At 39.9% G+C, this 21,120-nt stretch overlaps 1 protein-coding gene across 2 annotated transcripts in view; it reads right to left on the bottom strand.

Annotated features, from left to right (window-relative positions):
• cdh13 (cadherin 13, H-cadherin (heart)) overlaps positions 1 to 21,120 on the bottom strand; it is a 164,746-nt gene that overhangs the window by 7,733 nt on the left and 135,893 nt on the right. For both annotated transcript variants that reach the window (XM_061284167.1, XM_061284168.1), the window contains exons 12-13: positions 8,098 to 8,331; positions 6,651 to 6,869 (exon numbers count right to left, since the gene is read on the bottom strand). In XM_061284167.1, the coding sequence (XP_061140151.1) occupies positions 6,651 to 6,869; positions 8,098 to 8,331 (453 nt within the window). The remainder of the gene's footprint in view (positions 1 to 6,650; positions 6,870 to 8,097; positions 8,332 to 21,120) is intronic.

The following is a 21,120-nucleotide window of genomic DNA, read 5'->3' as shown; positions in this document are numbered from 1 at the left end:
TGAGTGTGATAGTGCGAAGGTAATGTACACAACCACACACGCAATTTATTGCAGTGAGAAATACTTGTCCAGAGCAGAACTGCTTTTACTTTACAGGCTTACTGCTAAGACTTGGTGGGGCTGCTCGTTAAGCGAAACGCATGTGGTTCAATATGGTGTGAAAAAGCTGTCTGAGGGGGAGGCAATTTAACAGTCTGTTTCTTAATGTGTGTGTTCTGTGATTTTTTTCTTTTTGTTTGCAAACGAGTTTGAGTCTGTTTCTTAATGTGTGTGTTCTGCGATTCTTTCCTTTTGTTTTCAAAAAAGTTTCGAAGGACTTCACAGTTGACAAATCTTAACAACATCTCAAATCTAAATCCCTACATGTGGGCAAGAAAAAACGGCCAAACCCATAATGGGAAACAAGATGTCTTGAGAAGGTAGAACAGGTGGGGAAATTCCCCCTTCTAGGCTGACCAGGCATTAATGGTTGCAGAGTGGGCAACATTAAGCACGTAATGTGGTGCTAAACCATGTTAACTAGAACAGTGTGAGAGTCCATTGAATAAGATTAAGTGCTGCAGGAAGACACATCCAAAAAAGTAGCTCCAGACTAATTTTACAGGGTGTCCAGCTAGGACCAGGGGTTTTATCAGAGGGGCACATTCAACCTGATAACATGAGTTATTAGTCTGCAACAGTAGCCTGTTAATATGTGTTCATTATAAACTGGGCTGCTAAAACGCTGCATATTCATCTTCATAGTTCAAAATGAAGAGGGTGGGATCTTATTGCATTCTATTTCTGCACCAGAAAAGTAGTAATGAGGCAAAGATTTTGAAAGCTCCAAATGATAGTGTTGAGAGAGCTGAAAAAATACAACTTGAGAGTGTCACAGAGGGAAAGCCAAAGGACTTGTGAGACACTTTTAGAGAGAAGATGCAGAGAAAGAGAGACAGATCATGTATGAGGTGGCTGCAATACAGGCTCTGCATCAGGTGTGCTTAGCGTGTGCATCTTGCATACAATTTAGCCTCTCAGTACTCCTGTTGTAGTATGCACTGCGTACTTGTAACAAAAAACCCAAATTGAATCCAAATTTTGTTTGTGATGGAAAAAGCACAAGTGGATCCAATTGAACAAAATTGAATTGTTCCCTCCGAGTTCACTCCTGTACTCATAAAGAATCTATAGCTTAGTTAATGCAGGTTTGTCCTTATGTTTTCAGCACACGCTGAAGCTCCTCAGTTATTGGAAATGCTTGGCACTATTTGAGCCATCATAATTAGAGGTATACTGGAAAACGAGCCACTTGTCCCATCTAAATGATCTCAGAACCAGTAGTAGGAGTAGAAGGGACTCATCAGCCCAGTGAGGGAGAAACTGAAGAGAAACTATTTATGAGTTCAAGTGTCACAGACTACAAGCCTTGCACGGAAAATGTTGTGGCAAGAATTAAAGGGTCATTGGTCACAGATCCTTTCCTTTCAAACTGATGGAAGTTGGAAGAAGTCACCACCAAGGCTGGAGGAAAAAAAAAACACCCACCATTTTATTAAGTGAGCCAAGCTTCCAGGGGATGGTTTGATGAACCTCACAGCTGGCATTGTTGCCAGAGGGCCATTTGACAAAGACGTCATTTAGTACGGCAAACTAGTGATTTGACTTTATCATTTCCTCATTGTTCTTTATACCCATTTAACCAGCATTAACAGTCTTAGGTTCTTAGATTAAAAATATGAGCTGGATTATGTATGGGATTTTCATATGGGCCGATATTATTTTTTTTATTTCAACTCAAGGATAAAAGAGTATACACAGAATAATCAGAGAACAAAGACAATCCCCTAACATACACCATGCGTGGCTGCTTTCAAAAGAAACAGAAAAGAATGGGGGGGGGGGCGGTTGATCTTTCCAGGAGTAAATAAGCCTATAAACATTTCTTGCTCAAGTTGGAAAGGGGATTTGTGCAGAGCTGTAGAAGTATAAAATAGTTGTCAAAGTGAAGTGGAGGATCAGAGAAGACAAACAGTGTGGACTAAATACCCCGGGGATCCAAGGTAAATTAGCGGCATCTTGCTTTAGAGTTTTTGCAGTACTCAGTAGTAAATTGTTTGGTTTTACGACTCCCTCGCAATCCCACTCCCCTTTACCCTTGCAATTTCAATATTCCGAGACTCTTGCTGAAATGACAAAGAAAAGCAGAAGCAATCAAGTTTCCTGCAGTGCACCACAGACAGCTTCAAACCAATTTATTGCAGCAGCCTGTAATCCTGCATGGACAAAATTGAGGTTTGAGCTTGTAAACCTAAATCGAGCAAAAGTTGGGGAATTCTGTGCACTATATAAGGGAACTGTAAGTGTGTGTGTGTGTGTGCATAAAAACTGCACTTCGTAAGTCATAGTCTCTCATAGGCATGATTAGTTAAAGTCCAAGCCACCAATCTGTAGGAACTATTTATTGCCTATACTGTCTGTGCTTTTACATTAGCTTCAGCCATACATCTTCAGCTTTGGAAATATGTTTGGTGCATCCGAAAAGCTGTTGAGGAGAGATAATACAGGACCATAAGTGACACAAAGAACATCAGTTTACATGTGTACTGTTAGTGTAGTCTACTTTCCTACTCTAAACCCTGCATCTAACCGAGCTGCGAAGGTTAGCGAGGGTTGGTGCGCGGCCCAGAAGTTGATTTTTCGCAAGGGTTAGGTCAAACGATCTCAAAGTCGTTCACCGGGCATTCGCCAACATTCTCCAAAATTCTTTGCAACAAGAAAAACTGTTTGCATCCTTTAGCTACAGTTTAGGAATCCTGATGAAAAAAAACATTTGCTACATGTGCAGACACTCAGTGATCAGTATGTCCTCTTGAAATACATTTAACTCTTTCAATCTTTGCAATATTTTTCTCAAAATCCAAATACTCCTTGTACTGTAGTAGTATACGGCATATACGTATATGAATAGTCTGTACTAGGCTAGGCTGTAAAAGAAGAAAACAAGATTTTAATCTCCACATATTCATCTTCCTTTCCCATTCCTTCCCTCTGGCTCATTCTATTTCCCTTCCTTTCATCTCTCTGTGTCAGGGTCAGAGTTCAGCTTGGAGATAAGGGAATAGAAACATTATCCTGTGTGGCTCTCTATCAACCTCTCAGATTCAACACTGTAGTGATCAGTCGCCAATATCTGCGGCCCAGTGCTGCTGTCTGTGATGAGCTCGGGCAAAAGTCATCTCTCCAGGTGCCTGCTGGGCTTGTGTGCCGAGCCTTTCTGTGTTTGACCTGGATGGAGCATGTGTCGCTCATAACTAACTGCGGCAGTGTGAAAAGGGACACGTGGACTTGCTTGTTGCACTCATGGCCGAACATCCGCTTTAGATCAGCTTGCTGGACGGTCCAAATCAAACGACTTGCACATGCTCAGGGTCAGAGGGGAACGAATGTGTCATCTGCAGAAGCTCTTTGGATACTGAATGCCAAAGTAGATTTTTATAATATTTGAATTGAGTAGAAAGGATCGGCTCATGAGAACCCAATGTCAGGCATTTAAAACACATTCCAAATGCAGAGGCAACTGCAAATATGAGCATTCCTTAAAAGCAAATTGTCCCCCTTTTGCTCACGCTGTCAACAAATTTAGAAACAACATTTAAACAACCTTGATAACTACAGACTTGAATCAAAATTACCATTATAAAGCAGAAAATAGAAAAACTAATTTTTACACAATCCCAAATTGTTTTATTTTCTTCAACAAATTTGAAGATGTCTGTAATGATCTTATTCTGGTTTTGGGGTGAGGCAAAAGTTATTGAATCAATTTAGAAATAATCATGATCACTTTAAATTAACGGCGTTGATTCTGCCATGTAATAATGTATGTGTGTGTGCCTCGTGTTTTTACGAGGTGGAACAGTTTTCTTTAACTGGCTACTCTTTAAAGAAATTGAAAGAAAGAATGTACAACTCAAATTCAAATTATGCCATGGACTTAAGACTCGATCCAGCTTAATGAATCATCTTTTACCGCATGCATATATGCTTCAATGGAATGAGAGGTCATTAACATCGAAGACACCGCCATCCAACCAAAAGCTAGTTTTTTCAAAGAAGGAGCTTAATAAATTGTCCAGGACCCACGCTGTGGAGGCGTGCGCCTGCCGCTGACTGGGGGTGACTCATACTCATTCAAAGCATACCAAACACACATGCCCTGTAAAAAGATGTTCATTTTAGTTACCGTTTTTTTCCATGTACAATGCGCAAAATTTAACTAATTTATTGTCCTAAAATCTGGGGTGCGCATTATACATGGGTACAATATTATTTGAATTTTTTTTTTTTTAAGAAAATCATGGTACAACAATTTTTGAAGAAAGTCACGGATGGAGTGTGGAAAGGAGCAGGGCGACCAAGTGCAGCTTGGACCAGGGTTCATTGGAGGAACTCAAAACACAGACTTGGTAAACTAAAATAACTCTCTAACAAAACGAACAACAGGACTGACCGACAAAGACGTGGAACAAAAAGACAGGGTGACATTACCAAAGACAGGAACAGAAACCTGTGTTATTGTCAAATATTGTTTGTTTTTTAATCTCCATCGCGGACTGGACGTCATACGGAGGCAGTATCACTGCGCATGCGCACTATGGATTCGATGTGAATAGTCCTCTTCTCTTCTTGACTGACAATGAATGTGATAGTTTAATACAATCAGCAAATAACAAAATGCGTATTACAGGAAATATTTTATTTCACAACACTTAGCCTTGTTCCTTTCGTCTCTGCTGTTCACTTCAAACACGCTCCATACGAACGCAATGCTCTCGTATCAGACGCTTGCTCGATCACCTGCTCGTTTGCTGTCACAATGTACCTTACACAAATCCGAAACATTTGTTGCGGCTCCGAGTCACGACGAGGGGCAAGTTTTGGTTTCCAAGGGTGTTTTTATTCCTCTTCAACGTCTCTCCCGTACAGAGCCGGCTTTTTCACATGTCCGCACGTCACTTTCCTCTCTTTTCATTTTAACCTAACTAATCGCGGTGGTGGCTTTACGGGCAGTCGGAGAAATCAACGCCAACAAATAAAATACATCCAGCCTAGTTAAGACCAAACCAAAGACTATAAAAATGGGACCCATTGCCTCCCTGCTTGGCACTCAGCATTAAGGGTTGGAATTTGGGGGTTAGATCACCAAATGATTCCCGAGCGCGGCGCCGCTGCTGCTCACTGCTCCCCTCTCCCCCAGGGGATGGATCAAAATCACACGGGGATGGGTCAAATGCAGAGGACAAATTTCACCACACCCAGATGCGTGTGTGACGATCATTGGGACTTAAAAAAATAAATAAATAAATTTGGGTGCGTATTATACATGGGGGCGCATTATACATGGAAAAAAACGGTAATTTTGTTCATTTATTTTAGATTTGCAACCCTGTGTGAACGTTCTGTAAGTTTTTTGGGAAAAAAAAAGATTTCCCTGAACTCCCACTTAATTGTGTGCCTCACTGCACTTGGGTCTACCTATGATTTTTTTCGTGCACGCCACCAAGCCTGCACACACAGACGCACACATAAATTCAGACGCGCGCACACGCACGCACGCACGCACACACACACATAAACACGCACGCACACACACGCAAACTCGCACACACACACACACGCACACACACACGTATTGATCTGCATCAATAGCCAAATCGATTCAAACTGTGAGAAGAATCAGAAGCGAACTTCTTGATACGGCAGTCCACATGATTAAACGATAAGCTGAGATGTTATATAGTGAGAGTGTTTTTGGTTGTTAAAGAAACAGCATGAGATATGAAAACTACCAGGGAAGCAATTTTAAAATGAGTACTATGTAGCTGCCATAGAAGACATGTAGTGTGACAGATGGAGGATCAATACAACAAAACTGCAAGATGATAAGGAGGAGTGCTCAAAGAGACATGGCTATGATTTTCTTCAATGAGCTTCACTGCAGAGTGTAAATCAGCTAAGCAATGATAGGAGAACGACTCCTGCAACTTTCTTCAGGGCTCAAATCACCATCTACTTCTTGGTTGTTTTAGTGTCTACTTTTGCTGAAACTGTCTTTTAAATGTTCACCTTTCTTCTTTTCATCATCGCTTTGTCTTTTCTCACCTCTGGTGCAAAATATTAAAGCAATTTTACAACAGTCGCTCAATATACAGTCCCTCAAGGTCCTTAAAGATTTCTCTTATAAATATAGCTTTTGCAAATTTATATTGTGAATGGATAAGGCTGAATTATTGATGTTGTTGATAATTGGCTCTTAATACATATTGGATTTCTACCCGTAAACAAAAGAGAGGCTTTTGAAATAGATGTTTACAGACAAAGCCTAAGCCATAAATCTGTACTTGAGTAGCGTGAGTAGTGACCAAATGTTGCCACGTTTGTATTCTGAAGGTTATTACTGTGGGGTTGGTCCACATATAATTTATAGCCAAATGTATTTAACATTCTATTCAGAAACCAATCTAAATCAAGACTGTTGACAGGGTATTCAGATTTATGAAGTGACAGAGAATGTCGTCCGTAATAACTTAGTTTCATGTTTATTATTGATAATTAAAAGTATGTTTCAAACGACTGAGGGAAACAATTACAAGCTGGTTGATACTTACAGGGTAGGCTAAGCATGAGTGTTGCAAGTATGACGAGAAGGCTGGCGTGGTGTGAGTGGGCAGAGCTACAGAGCATCTTGTTCTTCTTGCAGAAGCAGACCTGAACTTTGACCTCTGAGTTGTTGGACAGAGGAGGCACCCCTGAATCAGTGATGAGCAATGGCAGCTGATAGTTGGCTTTCTTCAGACTCTGTAGCAACATGATTTGCGAGTGAGTGGCTAAAAAGGGAGGGGCAGAGAGAAATTGAAGTCAATCAAAACATCATCCCACAAAATGTTCTTAATACATTTGAACAAACACAAAAAAGCAGCATAACTCACAAAGCAAACTTCATAAGTGGTTCATATAGAACAAAAAGTGCAGTGGTGGCTCAATTTTTAACAACTTGGCTGAGGTAATGAATTCTTGTAGGACCAAGATCCATTACAATCCATCAATTAAGTTAGCATTAACGGTTGGTAAGATGGCATCTTGACACATGACACAGTTTCCACATTTTGGTCTGCAGCGGGAATATACAGAACCTTCAAACCTCTGGTTAGTTATGTGACTTATCTTACCCACTATCCTTTGGGTGAAAGGTGGGGTACACCCTCAACTAATTGCCAATTAATCATAGGGCTGACACAGAGTCAGCCAGACACACATATACAGTGGTGCCTTGAGATATGTATTTAATTTGGGTCTATGACCTTGCTCGTAACACTCATACCTGAAATCCTCTTTCTCCATTGAAATAATGAAAATACCATATTCCCTTTCCAGGATCCCCCTCAAAAACAACAAAAACATGTAATGGGTTTCTAGCTCCTCTAATATAATTTTCTTTTCTTGGCTAACGTGCAGCGGATGCTTCTTGAAAATTCATCTAAAATAAGAGTTATGTGATTTCACATGTATGATCAACAAATGCATGCATGTGTTTATGCATAAAATATATTCAAATTCCGATATTTTCAGTATAAGACCAAACGCACGCACACAAACAAACACAGTCAGAATTAGTGACTGAGGAGTATCCCCCCCTCCCCGGCCCCCTTCTCCTGCTGTCAGTCACAGGTATTACCTGTGGGCAAGTTTAAGCTGTGCTCTGTCGCTCAAACACATAAAGACAGCGCTGCCGGCCATGCAACTGAGAATCAATGTCTTGGTTGTCTGCCTACACACACAACACACACACGCACACAAACACAGCCTTTCCCCCCTTACTCTTGATCCTCAGTGCTGATCCTTACCTTTTGTGGATTCCCAAGAGCACTACTTATATTGAATTTAAACTTATTGAACTCCCCCTTAAACATTGAAGATACATGCAATTCTGTTTTGCACTGCATTTTATCCTACGTGAAACTGCCTGGTGTTGAATGTAACACGTTTAAAATGTAGTTGTGATGTACCAACTACAGTATATCTACAATGTATACTGCAAAAGTATAAAATACTCACAGTTGACCCTGGTAACTTTCCAGGTTTTATCAAGTCCCGGTTGTTTTCCCAGCTCTATTTTGAAAGGCGCCCCGTTGGGTGGTAGATCCTTGTCCCGTCCACCAACTATGGCCACATTCATATCATGCGCGTCTTCACACACCCGTGCTACCGATGGCACCACAAATGGTGCATTATCATTGTAATCCTCCAGGTGAATGACCAACGTGCCAGTACCTGTGGCAGGGGGACTGCCTGTACACACACAAAAACATTTTGTATCAGTTAGTACACGTAATTTATCAATCGAGATCAACAGAGGCACACTTGTTACATTCAAGTATACTGTACAAATACACAAGAATAGATTTTTCTTAAAGGGTTACCATGATAATAATTGGTTTACAATGAACCAGTGCAGGTGTTATGTGCTATTATAACTTGTCATGGCTTGTTAGGACTTGCGTTATGAATGAATGAATGAATGAATGAATGAATGAATGAATGAATGAATGAATGAATGAACGAATGAACGAACGAACGAACGAACGAATGAAAATCTGCTGCCCCCGTAGCCTGACACAGGAGAAGCAAAAGTACTTTGGAAATGAATGGCTGGACGGTTGGATGCGTAATGCAAAAGAGTGTTTCGCCCAGTTTAGAATCTGCTTTTTATTGTGCATGCCTAATACATTTCTCTTTCGCTGCTTTTAATAGAGATTAGATTTTTAAAAAGAAAGGCATATAAAAACGATTCAAAGGTCAGTCTACAATTAACACCTATAGACAAGATCTGTAATTGGAAAATGGACTACTCCACCTTTTTTGGTTGAACATATTTGCAGACAATTTATAAGAGGGATGAGGGTGATGTGGGTGCACGACAGAGTGATTAAAAGCAAGAAACGTTAAGTCATGGAATGTGCTTTGGGACAATGTGCAAAAGAGCACACAAGAAAAAGGCTCATAGTTTGATTTCACAAGTGGTTGTGAATACATATTTGGGGAAAGATTGCAATGACGGAACCCAATGACATTTGGAATAAAGAAAATGAAAAGAGGGGCAGAACCTAAGATGAATGTCAAAAATCTCCATCCACATGGGTTTTATTATGACTTGTTTATTGCATCTTATTTCCCCCTTGAAGACATTATATATATATTTATATATGTATATATACATAGATGGCGTGTGTGTATGTGTGTGTTTTTTTTTAGAATTTCGAGTGTGAATCAAAGTGTTAATTGTCACCCAATCCTCCCTGAAAGAAAATTTATAACTAGCCAGCAGAAATCTTTTTCTTTTCAAGTAACCATGACAACCAAACCACTGTGGCTCCTTTCGCCTACATTTTTGTTGAAAATTAGCCAGGTGTTGTCAGAGGGCCTTATACTCTATATGGTTATTACTGACAACAAATGAAGATGTGTTTTGGGGTTGACAGTTTAAGATGCAAACTAAAAAAGACAAATAAGTACTGTGTCATTTCAACATCTGTGATTAACTTGTACGCTTGTGAAAAGATGTGAATTTTTGCCATGTGATGTCAGACGCAGTCATCCATGTGCTTATCTAGCTCTAAATGAAATTTGTCTTCCCAAATGAATAAGGGTGCAGTGCACACTCAATCACTCACGCATCACTCCAACTTGTCCGCTGCCTTCTCCAACTCACCACTTTGTCAGAAACGCTTAGATTAGACACACATTCCCAGAGAGCATGAACATTTGCAGCTATCAAGCTGTTTCCAACTGGAAAGCACCAAGACTTACAGAGAAAAAATGTCAAGAACGTTCAGGGTAAAAACTGTGCTTCCTAAAATAAATCTATCTGGATGCATTTGCATTTTTACAAGAATATAATCTGAGCCCAGAGCCACACAAACTTTTAACATCTGAAGTAAGGATAACTGCTTTTTCTTTAACTGTAGTGTTTCATAAACTACTAAAGAGAACACAATTTTTCACATTATTTCTGCACATTTTGAACAAAAATAGCTTGATAAAAGACTCTTGGCTGAAACATACATTGTCTATTTGAGTCCTCTACTCTTATTCATAAAATTAAGGCCGAATTTTAAATTATGCACATGCAGCCAACCAAGACTGCAAATCAAAACTGGCCACTGCTTCTGTGTTCCAGCACGTGGTCATCTGACAACTAGAATGTAAAAGGACCATTTTACTTATAAATATAAACAATATTTTCCATGAGATTGTTGCTCCTGAGCCTCAGCATTATTTTTGGATTTAAAATTTCAATTAGCATTTAAAAAATGAACGATATAATAAAAATTTTAATTAATCACTAATTTATTTTCCAAAGTTGCAAGGGCTTATTCACTAAAATGTTTCAATGTTATTACTCTGCAGACAAATTAAGCATTTAGACAAAATCACCATTCTATTTACGACACGAGGCCTGGCCAACATTCTTTTCGGCACTGTGCATATGTTGAGAAGTCCCAATCAATTGTAAATGACAACCTGCCGAGTTCCAATTTGCATGAGCTGCACTCTTATTTCCCCATATAAAGCATCTCAGCTAATGCACGGAGTTTGGAACTAACAAAAGACGGCCCCAAAATGTTTCCAACCTTCTTAAATTTGACCGTTGCTTCAAAAGATTTGAAGAAACTGACAACACAAGAATTGCATTGATATTCTCATGACACAGTTCAATCAAACCATGCTGCAGACAAAACATGCATATTCGTACGAGAATGAACAAACACCACAAGTTGTTCAAGTAGATAGTAAGGGATAACTATAAGCCCAGCAAAGGGGCATTTGTAGGAACTAAAATTCAAAAAATACATCTACCCATATCTGTCAGAATTATGGCACATGCATGCAAGTAGCATTGTGCATTTTGACGGCTGTTTGTCATGTGTAAATTTATGGAAATGTTGTTTGAGATTCTGCATGTATGTATACTTGATCAATTCAAAAACTCTCAAACCTTGGATTGTTGTGAGGCGTTTGTTCGTTTCCGGGTGCGTGATCAGCGCATACTCGTGTAATCTGCTGCTGAGTGACAAGCGCCAACAGACAGACAGAGCGGCAGATACACACATGCACACACAGAGTATATAAGGACATAAACGAATTCGAAAGAGGACAAAATTCCTTAACGCTGTTATCCCAAACTACCCCGCCCATTCAGAAAACTTGGTCCCATTAGATCGCGATGCTGGCTTTATCATCTGGCAGTGGTTTGGATTTTGCCACAGAGACGATTTACAGTAACATATGTCTCTGTTAGTGAACAAGGCTCACAGATATCCACAGCAGAAAGAGGAAAGAGCCACATGAAACTCCGGAGCAGCAGGTTGAAGACCTCTGCTTTACACTAAATTTGACGTTATTCCTCTGTATAGTAAGATGCATTTTTCCCAGCTTTAGAGTGGCCGTTTAAGTAATCCCTGTTGGTTTTGTAACATACAGTAATTATCTTATTGTACGTGTGAATAATAGTTGTCTAATATGCGCTCCTTTATGGTATTAGTAAAAAAGTTAATCACATTGTCTCTGAATAATTTCAATATAAAGGAATCCAATCTTTTTGTGGGTTTCTGCATGTGGCAAGATGGTAAAAATGACTGAAAAGTTTGGATGGGTGTTTATTCTGTACAGCCTTCATTTTTCTTCCTTTTATTTAAACTTTGTTTAAGCGTGAACATTCTCCATTTACATTGGGCGGAAGTATACGCATGCAAAATCAGCATTTCATAGACGGAAGAATGTGAGGGAATATTGGCTTTTCCGCACTTTAACCCAACACTATGTTTGAAATGTAGCAATTTAAAAGATGAATGCACCTAACCACATCGCTGACGCACACAGCACAAAAGCACAGAAAAACACCATTACTGAAACAAACACTGAATGGTATTAAAATGCAATGCATCGACATGACTACATGACCCCAAGTCAAGTCATTACGGTACATAGGGCACATTGGGACCGCTCAGCTTTCTTCTGATAGAAATTCAACTGTCCAGGTATGACAATTCGTACTTCACAGTAGTACCTGCTTGAGGTGTGCAATTATCCATCCATCCATTTTCTGAACCGCTTTAGTCCCCACGGGGGGTGCTGGAGCCTATCCCAGCCGTCAATGGGCAGTAGGCGGGGGACACCCTGAACCGGTTGCCAGCCAATCGCAGGGCACACAGAGACAAACAACCATTTGCACTCGCACTCACACCTAGGGACAATTTGGAGTCTTCAATCGGCCTACCAAGCATGTTTTTGGGATGTGGGAGCAAACCGGAGTGCCCGGAGAAAACCCATGCGGGCCCGGGGAGAACATGCAAACTCCGCACAGGGAGGGCCGGAGGTGGAATTGAACCCGCACCCTCCTAAGGAGGCGGACGTGCTACCCAGTGCGCCACCGAGCCGCCAGGTGTGCAATTAATCGAAACTTAATCCCAATTACGGTTATTACACCAAAAACTAAATTATCCTTTGATTAATTGTGATTTCAGTTATTACCAAAATACCGTAACTTTCGGACGATGAGATCATTTTTGCACAAGCTTTGAACCCTGCGTTTTATAGTCTGGTGCAGCGTTTCTATGGATTTTTCATGATCTTTATGATATTATAAAAGTAGTTGTTTTGGTAATACAGGTAACAGAGATGAGTACAATTCATTTGAAGAACCAGCGTAGAGAACCAGCGGGGAGGTTATAGTGTGGCTTATATATGAACAATACAGGATTTTCCCAGAATTTTAGCTGGTGCGGCTTATAGGTCCAGTTTATAGTCCAGAAAGTACAGTAGTAGTGATTGATATTTTTTTCCATAATCAAGCAACCCTAATGCCTGGTTTTGAAAGTGAAAACATGTTAATAACAAATAAAGCGATAACTAACCTATGAAGATACCGCATTGCGAAAAAAGGGCCTAATTGATACTATCAAGCTGAAAGTGTGCGCCTTGCATTCACACCTCATTAGTAATTTGGATTTGAATTGCTTCCTGTCATTGATACACCTCATCTTGGGTGATGGACACCCTGTGCAGGTACATAAGAATGATTTTTTTGTTCAGTGGAAGACTCCATCAACTTCCGCATCTTTCTTTCTGTTATTTTGTCTCCAACTGTTGACAACTGCCCGCGGGTGGCAATTTCATCACCCTGCAGTTCCCCTGGTATGTCCGTAGAAGAGAGGCATAAGCAGACTCGATGGTTTCTAGAGTTGTCAGGGATAATCCACATCTCTAGGCTACAAATTGAGATTTCTTTCCCATTCCTCCCAGCCCTGCTCCTTTTTTTTATTTTTTTTTTTATAATGCATTTATCTTCCAATGCCCTCACATTTTTGGCTTAGGGCTATTGCTGTTTTTTGTGCTCTTTGTAGCGATACGGTGGGAAGGACATGATGAGCGGTGAATATTTGAATCCTACCAAGTATACCTCTGCATCGCATCCTAAATAGCATGCTCTATGCACCCCCTTGGCATCCCCCGCCCCACTAATTTGCATTTATGAATCCAAATTAAGACATAAACGGTTAAATAACTATCCAAAGTAATATTTACAGCTACATCACAGTCACTGGGAGTCTACCCCACAGAAGCGCCACACAAGCCAGCTAAATGCACCAAATAAGACTGAAATAATCATTGAAAGCAGGAGTAGAGAGGCTCAAGAAAGGGATAACAACACATTTGTGAAGTAATCCACTTGTATGAACACAACCTTATTCTGCCCTAGAAGATTAGGCTCCAGATGCTTGATAAATTGTGAAAACTCCGATTCCATGAGTCATTTCAACTTCATTAGTTTCTCTAGTAAATAAATATAAGAAAAGAGCAAGTGCCTCTGCATTTACAAAAGATACTCTTACGTTCCTTAAACGGTAAACTGGCTATCTAAATCCACAATGCCTCCTTTTTACCAATTTATTCACCCGTGTGATACTTTCAAGGTACTAGTGCAGAATGCATGATTTCATTTATTGATGTAAGAAATAAAGAATTGCTGTGTGGAGGTACACTGCTACCCATTTTTATAGATTTTCTCTTTAAAATATTCTCAATGGTGGTGGCGAGTCAATCATTTGATAAATTCTTCCCCCCGCCCCTCAAATAAAGCATCAGTGCTTACATGGCAATTATTTTACTGGGCGTTGTTTTCATACCGTTCTGAAAAACGGTCAGTTCAAACTGCACATATTTTGCGTTACATTTTGACATATTAAGGTACCCAAAAAGGACTTAACTCCTCACGAGTCTGGAGCCTATCCCAGCAGACTTCGGGCAGTAGGCGAGGACACCCCGAAATGGTCGCCAGTAGGGCACACATACACTACCGTTCAAAAGTTTGGGGTCACAAAATTGTTTGGGTGACCCCAAACTTTTGAACGGTAGTGTATATATTTATTTAGATAATTATTTATAGATTATATATATAATCTTCTGTGTAAAAAATCTTATAATATATATGTATACTTATATTCATAGATTATATATAATCTTATACAAATATAAGATCTAATTTATAATATTTAATTCATAATATTTTATTATAATAATATTTACACTACCGTTCAAAAGTTTGGGGTCACCCAAACAATTTTGTGACCCCAAACTTTTGAACGGTAGTGTAGGCAAACAAAGACTCACCTAACAATCACACCTACGGACAATTTGGAGTTGTCAATCGACCAACAATGCATGTTTTTGGAATGTGGGGGGAAACCGGAGCACCCGGAGAAAAGTCACACAGGCACGGGAAGAACATGCAAACTACACACAGGAAGGCCGGAGCCGGTATCGAACAATAAAGCATCAATTTTAAATAAAAAATCTTGCATGATGAAATAACCTGTTATTCATCTATTCAACTCAGTTGAATTAATATTTAACCATGTATGTTTTGTCACTCAACATGATAAAGAGGTTCGAATAATTTACGAGTGTGTTAAGTGTGTTAACTTAATACGCTACGAATGTGCTCCTTAAGTCCACTTTCATTCATTTAAATGGTATATAATGGCGCCAGGATAATGGCTAGCTGCTCGTCGGGTGGCCTCTTGCTCCTAGCCATTCAGAGTTGGCCATCACAAGCGGCGAGCACCCGGTTGGCAGCTGACCTACTCCTTTTCAAATGTCTCAGAGCCATGGGTGATACAATAAATAAAACAAGGAGCAATTTAATAGGAATGTGCACACTTACGTTTGACATTGACAGCCAGTCAGCTTTGCAATTTCTACCGAAGCGTCACAGCAGTCCATTTCTATCAAACTAAACGCTACTGTATTGAACCCAACTATTTCCACTTGCTTTTGAGTCAATCATTTCATTGTCCTTACTTCCTCACACGACGAAACATTGTAATGGGAGCATACAAATATTTTTCTTTTTGTCTCTGAGGAATTCAACTGAAATGTCAATTAACTGAGAATGCGGGGTGAAAACAGCTCTAGATGTTTAGTTTTAGCATGGTAAATTCCAGACCTTGTGGAAGAAACCTACTTAATTATGAATCATTACTCTTCAGCATCCTCAAGGCTACAGCAAACCTATCACATGACATCAGGCTAATCTTATTGTGTGATCAAAACTGTAAATGAATCCAGTCACTGCCAATTCCAGAAGATGCCTCTCATTAAGAGAGATGACTTCAGGGAGAAGCTGTGCTCGAGACAGGTGCATAGCTGCCGGTCTTTCAGAATAGAGTTTAGGTTATCAGTTGCTGGTTATTATAAAAAGTGATAGCAAGGAAGGCCTATGAATAAAAAATATAAATAATAAAGTGGCCTTACGAGTTAAGCTCTTTTTGCACTAGCGTGATAATATAAGTTATTTTCTTCCTGGTGATGCTTCATAAACAAACTTGACCCATTTACAGCACTCTAACACGAGTAAGAAAGAAGAAAAATCTGAAAAGTCGTGTGATTTTGCTTCATCAGAAGAGTCGAGGCAGTTTATCATGCCGAGTGATTCACGACTTGTTTTTATTAATAGTGTTACTTTGGTGTTAGTATTCTGCTTGCTGGTGCCCTCTAACTTGTCAAATTTATTTCATACTTGTCAGTCATTTCTTTTCCACCAGCGGCCTTGGTGTCACCATTAAAATAGAGGTCCCTCTAGCCGCACAGTGAGCACATTGTGAGTGATTCAAAGGAAGGTTTCAAGCATTCACATTAAATACAACTACGTCTGTCACATGGTTTACGTTTGCTTTTCATGCAGTTTCTTCACTGCTCACTGTTGTCTGAGTTTCGTCATGTGACGTATGCAAACTGAGCTGTGAGTAGTCATTACCTGAACCCTGCAATGTGATTTTCAATCACCTGTTAGTGGAAAATGGTTGCTGACCATTCATATTTTACAAAGAGAACCCAAGATGACAACAAGAGATGAGAATGGATTGCTAACCTTGACGATGTCTCTGAGACAAACTATATCTTGCCAACACTTTGGAATAGTGGGTCTCAAAGTCATTAGTTTACAAGTATCACATCTTTGCTTCAATTTAGCACAGGCTGACACACCAAGGATGTGCAAACCATTCATTAGCAATCATACTTCAGGCAGATTTGACATCATCATTGCAATGAGAACGTGTCTGGCTAAATAGACAGACAAACTCTATCAACAGCCTTTGCCTGATTTCATCATTTAAGATTGTTCACAAACTAGTCTCTCCCTCGACACTGTCAGTGTTTTTCCTTAGAACTAGCCCATATAGTATATGTTGAGGAATACTGATAAATAACAATCTTTTCAGTATTTTCCTGACTGCGATTGGCTGGCAACCAATTCATCGCCCAAAGACTGCTTGGATAGGCTCCAGCACGCCCATGACCCTCATGAGGATAAAGCAGTTCAGAAAATGGATGAATGGATGGATATTTTCCTGAATCAGAGCATTGCCAGTATTGCCAGTATTAGCATGTGAATTTATTAGGATTATGATTTCTTCACTTAAAAGATGGTATCAGGAGATTCTTCCTCCCTGTCAGAAAAATGCCCTTTAATCACAAGATTAACATGAGCCTGTTTATTATGTACAAATGTTCTTTGGGGTGTTTAGAATTGATTGAGGAATAAAGGACGCAAATAGAAAAGGAGAGAAGGTGGGAGTCCAAACTTGAAGAGGTGGTGCGAAATAGAACAGTGTGAATTTGGGGTTAATGAGGCAATGCAACAAGACAGGGGAGGTAAAACAACATTGAGCTGAGTGCATCTACACTTTCCAGAGTGTGTCCCATTAGACTGACATTATCCTGGGTCAAGATGCCTTGATTCTGCCCCCTATGATAGCATCACCCTTACCCTTCTGCTACACAGGGTCATAATTGGTTGGCTGGTCAAGAACACATTTCAGAAAGGTAGTTCAACTTTTCACCTCTGTGCCTGTCTCCATGAAGGCATTGCCAAGAGCAAGATGTACGAGATGAAGTCAAAGTGAACTTAATGACAAAACAGGGAGTATTTGTATCTAGAACTGGCCCTGAACAAGAAATATTTTGTCTCTTTGAATCAGATTCTTGGGAGAGTTGTGCTACTAGCTATTTGAGTGAATAAAATAGTCAGTGTTTGCGTGTGTGTTTTACGGATTACGAGCAGTTCCCGGTGAATGGAAAAACGTTTGTGCAAACACCTCATTGTAATGCAAAAAGTACAGCTGTCAATTTCAGCTTCTATTCACTTCCTTTGGCTTGGGAATACGAATGTCCTAGACTGACACTTTGAGTCGTTATGCTTTATTATTTTGCTGATGGAGTTTGAAGCGGGTTGATCACAGAAGGCTAAAGGGATAACATTAGTCCATTTATCTGCATTTAGCCTGCCAGGCTGCCAACGGGTGTGGGTGACATCAGGAGTGGCACACGTTCCCAGCACTTAGCACCGCAATGAGGCAGCTCGGTGAGAGATTTCCTATCACACTCGGCGATGGACACATGTAGAAAAACACATTAAGCTTTGTCTATGCACCCACATGACTGTCAATCTTTTTCTGAAATTTCTCAAAGGTTAAAATAAAGCTATTATGTGAGCTTGACTGGTGTAACGCCCACACACGTGCATACACACTATTTTCCATGCATATGAGGACCGAAGGTTATATTACGAAAACTATCAGGATTCAACATCTCTGTGCTTCTGACCACTTTTTTTTATATCAAGTTGAAGGGTGAGGTGATTGAATGCAGAGGCCTCTTTGCGCTGTTCAATCCCAGTGAGCGGACTATATGCAAATTCAATACTTTAGTGTAAGTGGCTAAGATGATTGAGACACAGACACACACATAAATCCAAATAAGCCCTCAGAGAATTCATGCCTTTCAACCAACACCAATTGAGTTTGACAAGTACAAACTTAGTTTGTTATATGGTCGCCAATAATTAATTTGAATCTTTTCAGTTTGGGTTTAGAGCAAATCATTCTACCGAGACATCACTTGTTAAAGTGACTAATGATCTCCTCATAGCTATGGATTCAAACACCTCATCAGTATTATTATTACTCGATCTTAGTGCTGCCTTCGACACTGTAGGCTTCAATATTTTATTAGAGCGCCTTAAAACCTGCGTTGGTATTTCAGGGTCAGCACTTTGCTGGTTTAATTCTTATCTATCGGACAGGACCCAACGAGTGGTCCATGGCATCACGACCTCTGAGCTCAACAACGTTACATGTGGTGTCCCGCAGGGATCGGTACTCTGACCAATACTATTTAGTATTTTTATGATTCCGCTTTGGGACATAATACGTAAATAGTAGAAACATTTAAGACACGATTAAAGACACATTTTTATCACATGGCATTTAATTAACCTGTGGCGGCCGATTCGGCTGGAGTTTGTGTTTTCGTTTTGGGCATTTACTTTTTCCTTGGATTGTTTTATATTATGTGTTTTATGTGCCCCCTCTGCATCCATTGCAGCCTGGTCATCCTGGAAGGGTTAGAGTTTAGGATCAAGCGTTTGAGAATAATTGTCAATTTTTGTACATGTGAAGCCCTTTGAGACTTGCTTGAGGGCTATATAAATAAAATGGACTTGACTTGAAGTAATTCTGCTTATTACAGGTGAGAAATGATAGCATCGACTGAATTGTGACAATAATAAAATTGAGTCACCAAGGAATAGAAGCAGTATAAAAATGTAGATGAGTGACTACAATTTCTGGAATGCAAATGTATTCATACAAATACATAAAAAGGTTACACTAATAAGGAACACAAGCAAGCTACATCAAAATGAGGGACAAGCATGTACCCCGAACGGTCATGGCTGTAAACCCCATGAATTTAAAAATCCTTTTGACCAGGTGCTCAGCCAACAAATAGCGAACGAGAGAAAGTGACATTTTACGTCAACAGCCGTTGCCCCAAATAAATCCAGTTCGCAACAACGATTCAATCACTTTAATTAAGCATGTACTAAGTGCATCTATCATCTGCCTTTTAAATGGTGTAGTATGATGTTTTATTATTAATTCTTTTCATAGATTTGCAGCTCTAGCATTCACTACATTAGTTAATGTGGCTGGTGACAGCCAAAGTTATTTAGTCTTGTTTAGTTCATCCATCCTGCAACCAATCAAGCACATCAAGTTCAAAAGACTTTTAATTCCCAATTAACAAGAGTGAAGAGCAGAGTAAAAAAGCTTGAGTAAAACAAAAATTTTAATATGTCAAAAAGAACAGGATTACCTGCACCCACATGTGTAAAGCAAACACTGCTTGAGTCTTTCATGCGAGGACTTTTCACAGGATAATGGCAGGTTTGATGGCAGTCAAACCAGACACCAATAATTGTGTGTGCATATCCGTGGAAACACATTGTCAATTGCTACATTGTAGCTTGCATAATATATTGTCTGCCTTCCAGTGACAAATGGCACACACTGAGAGGTGGTTCCACATTTAATCCAGAAGCAGAAACTTTGAACTAAAACAGAGGGGGAAAAAATGGTGGATGGTAGAACTACTGCGCACACTATGGCCAAGTCATTGAAAAGCGAGATGAACACAGAATACAGTCAGTGAATTGTAATCGTCTTATGAACAAACACACCGACCTTGAATACAAAAGACCCGAGTGAAGACAGAGGGGGGGGGGGGGGGGGTACAAAGCAGGCACAGCTGTTGTTCCAAGAGGGAAACAGAAAATGGTAGAGAATAAGCTAGAGATTTAAAACCAGCAACTTCTGCTCAGAGTTTATATAAACAGCCCATCAAGCTCACTGCAAGCACTCTTACAAGCGCTGCGGGTTTTCTCGGTGCAAAGTAGACTACCGATTTTTAATCCATTAACTCAAAAACAGAAACTCATTACATTACAGAGAGCGTATGTAAAGTACCTATGGTGGGTGGAAAATGAGCATGAGTCCATTCATCCAAAACACATCCAATACATATCTATCAACTTTAAAAGAGAGACCATTAAGGACATACTGTGGAAGGAGTTTGTAAAACTGTGCTACATTTCAATAACAGATTTTTGTTCTTGAATGAAATAATAAAACAAAAAGGATAAGACACAGCAACTGCAAACCAATGTAAATCACAACCGCAATAATAAACACATTCCCAATCTCTCCCCTCTCTCTCTCCTGCTGTGCAGGTGTGAATAGTGTTGTGATGCATGAGCGCATGTGCTCACAAACTCATGTGCAACATGGGCAAAAAGATAATTTCACACTTCAAGGATGGACAAAAGCCACAGCCTCTCAGCCACTCCTACTGTGCACATAGGTGTAAGCTCTGGCAATAGAGCGAAACCTACAGACTTCACACTCATTATGAGGCTGTTTCCAGTTTAGATGACCTCTGACCTTGACATCAACAGTGTCATTACCTCACGACTTTCTTAAATCTTCTGATCCTCTCCTGTTTCCACCCCACCACTTTTTATTTTTGTACTGTATGTCTGATTTCTTCATCTCCCTTGGAAGCATATTTTCTCCATTATTTGTTGCGTGTATCCAAAGGACCAATAAGGAATATTCAGTAGCATCAGGCCTTTTACTTTTCCCCAAAGCCACTTTGTTTGGTCTAAGCAATGGCAGGGTA

Source organism: Syngnathus typhle, linkage group LG7, assembly GCF_033458585.1.
Source record: "Syngnathus typhle isolate RoL2023-S1 ecotype Sweden linkage group LG7, RoL_Styp_1.0, whole genome shotgun sequence".
In the NCBI taxonomy this organism is placed as follows: domain Eukaryota; kingdom Metazoa; phylum Chordata; class Actinopteri; order Syngnathiformes; family Syngnathidae; genus Syngnathus; species Syngnathus typhle.
This window is presented reverse-complemented; position numbering and strand designations above follow the sequence as displayed.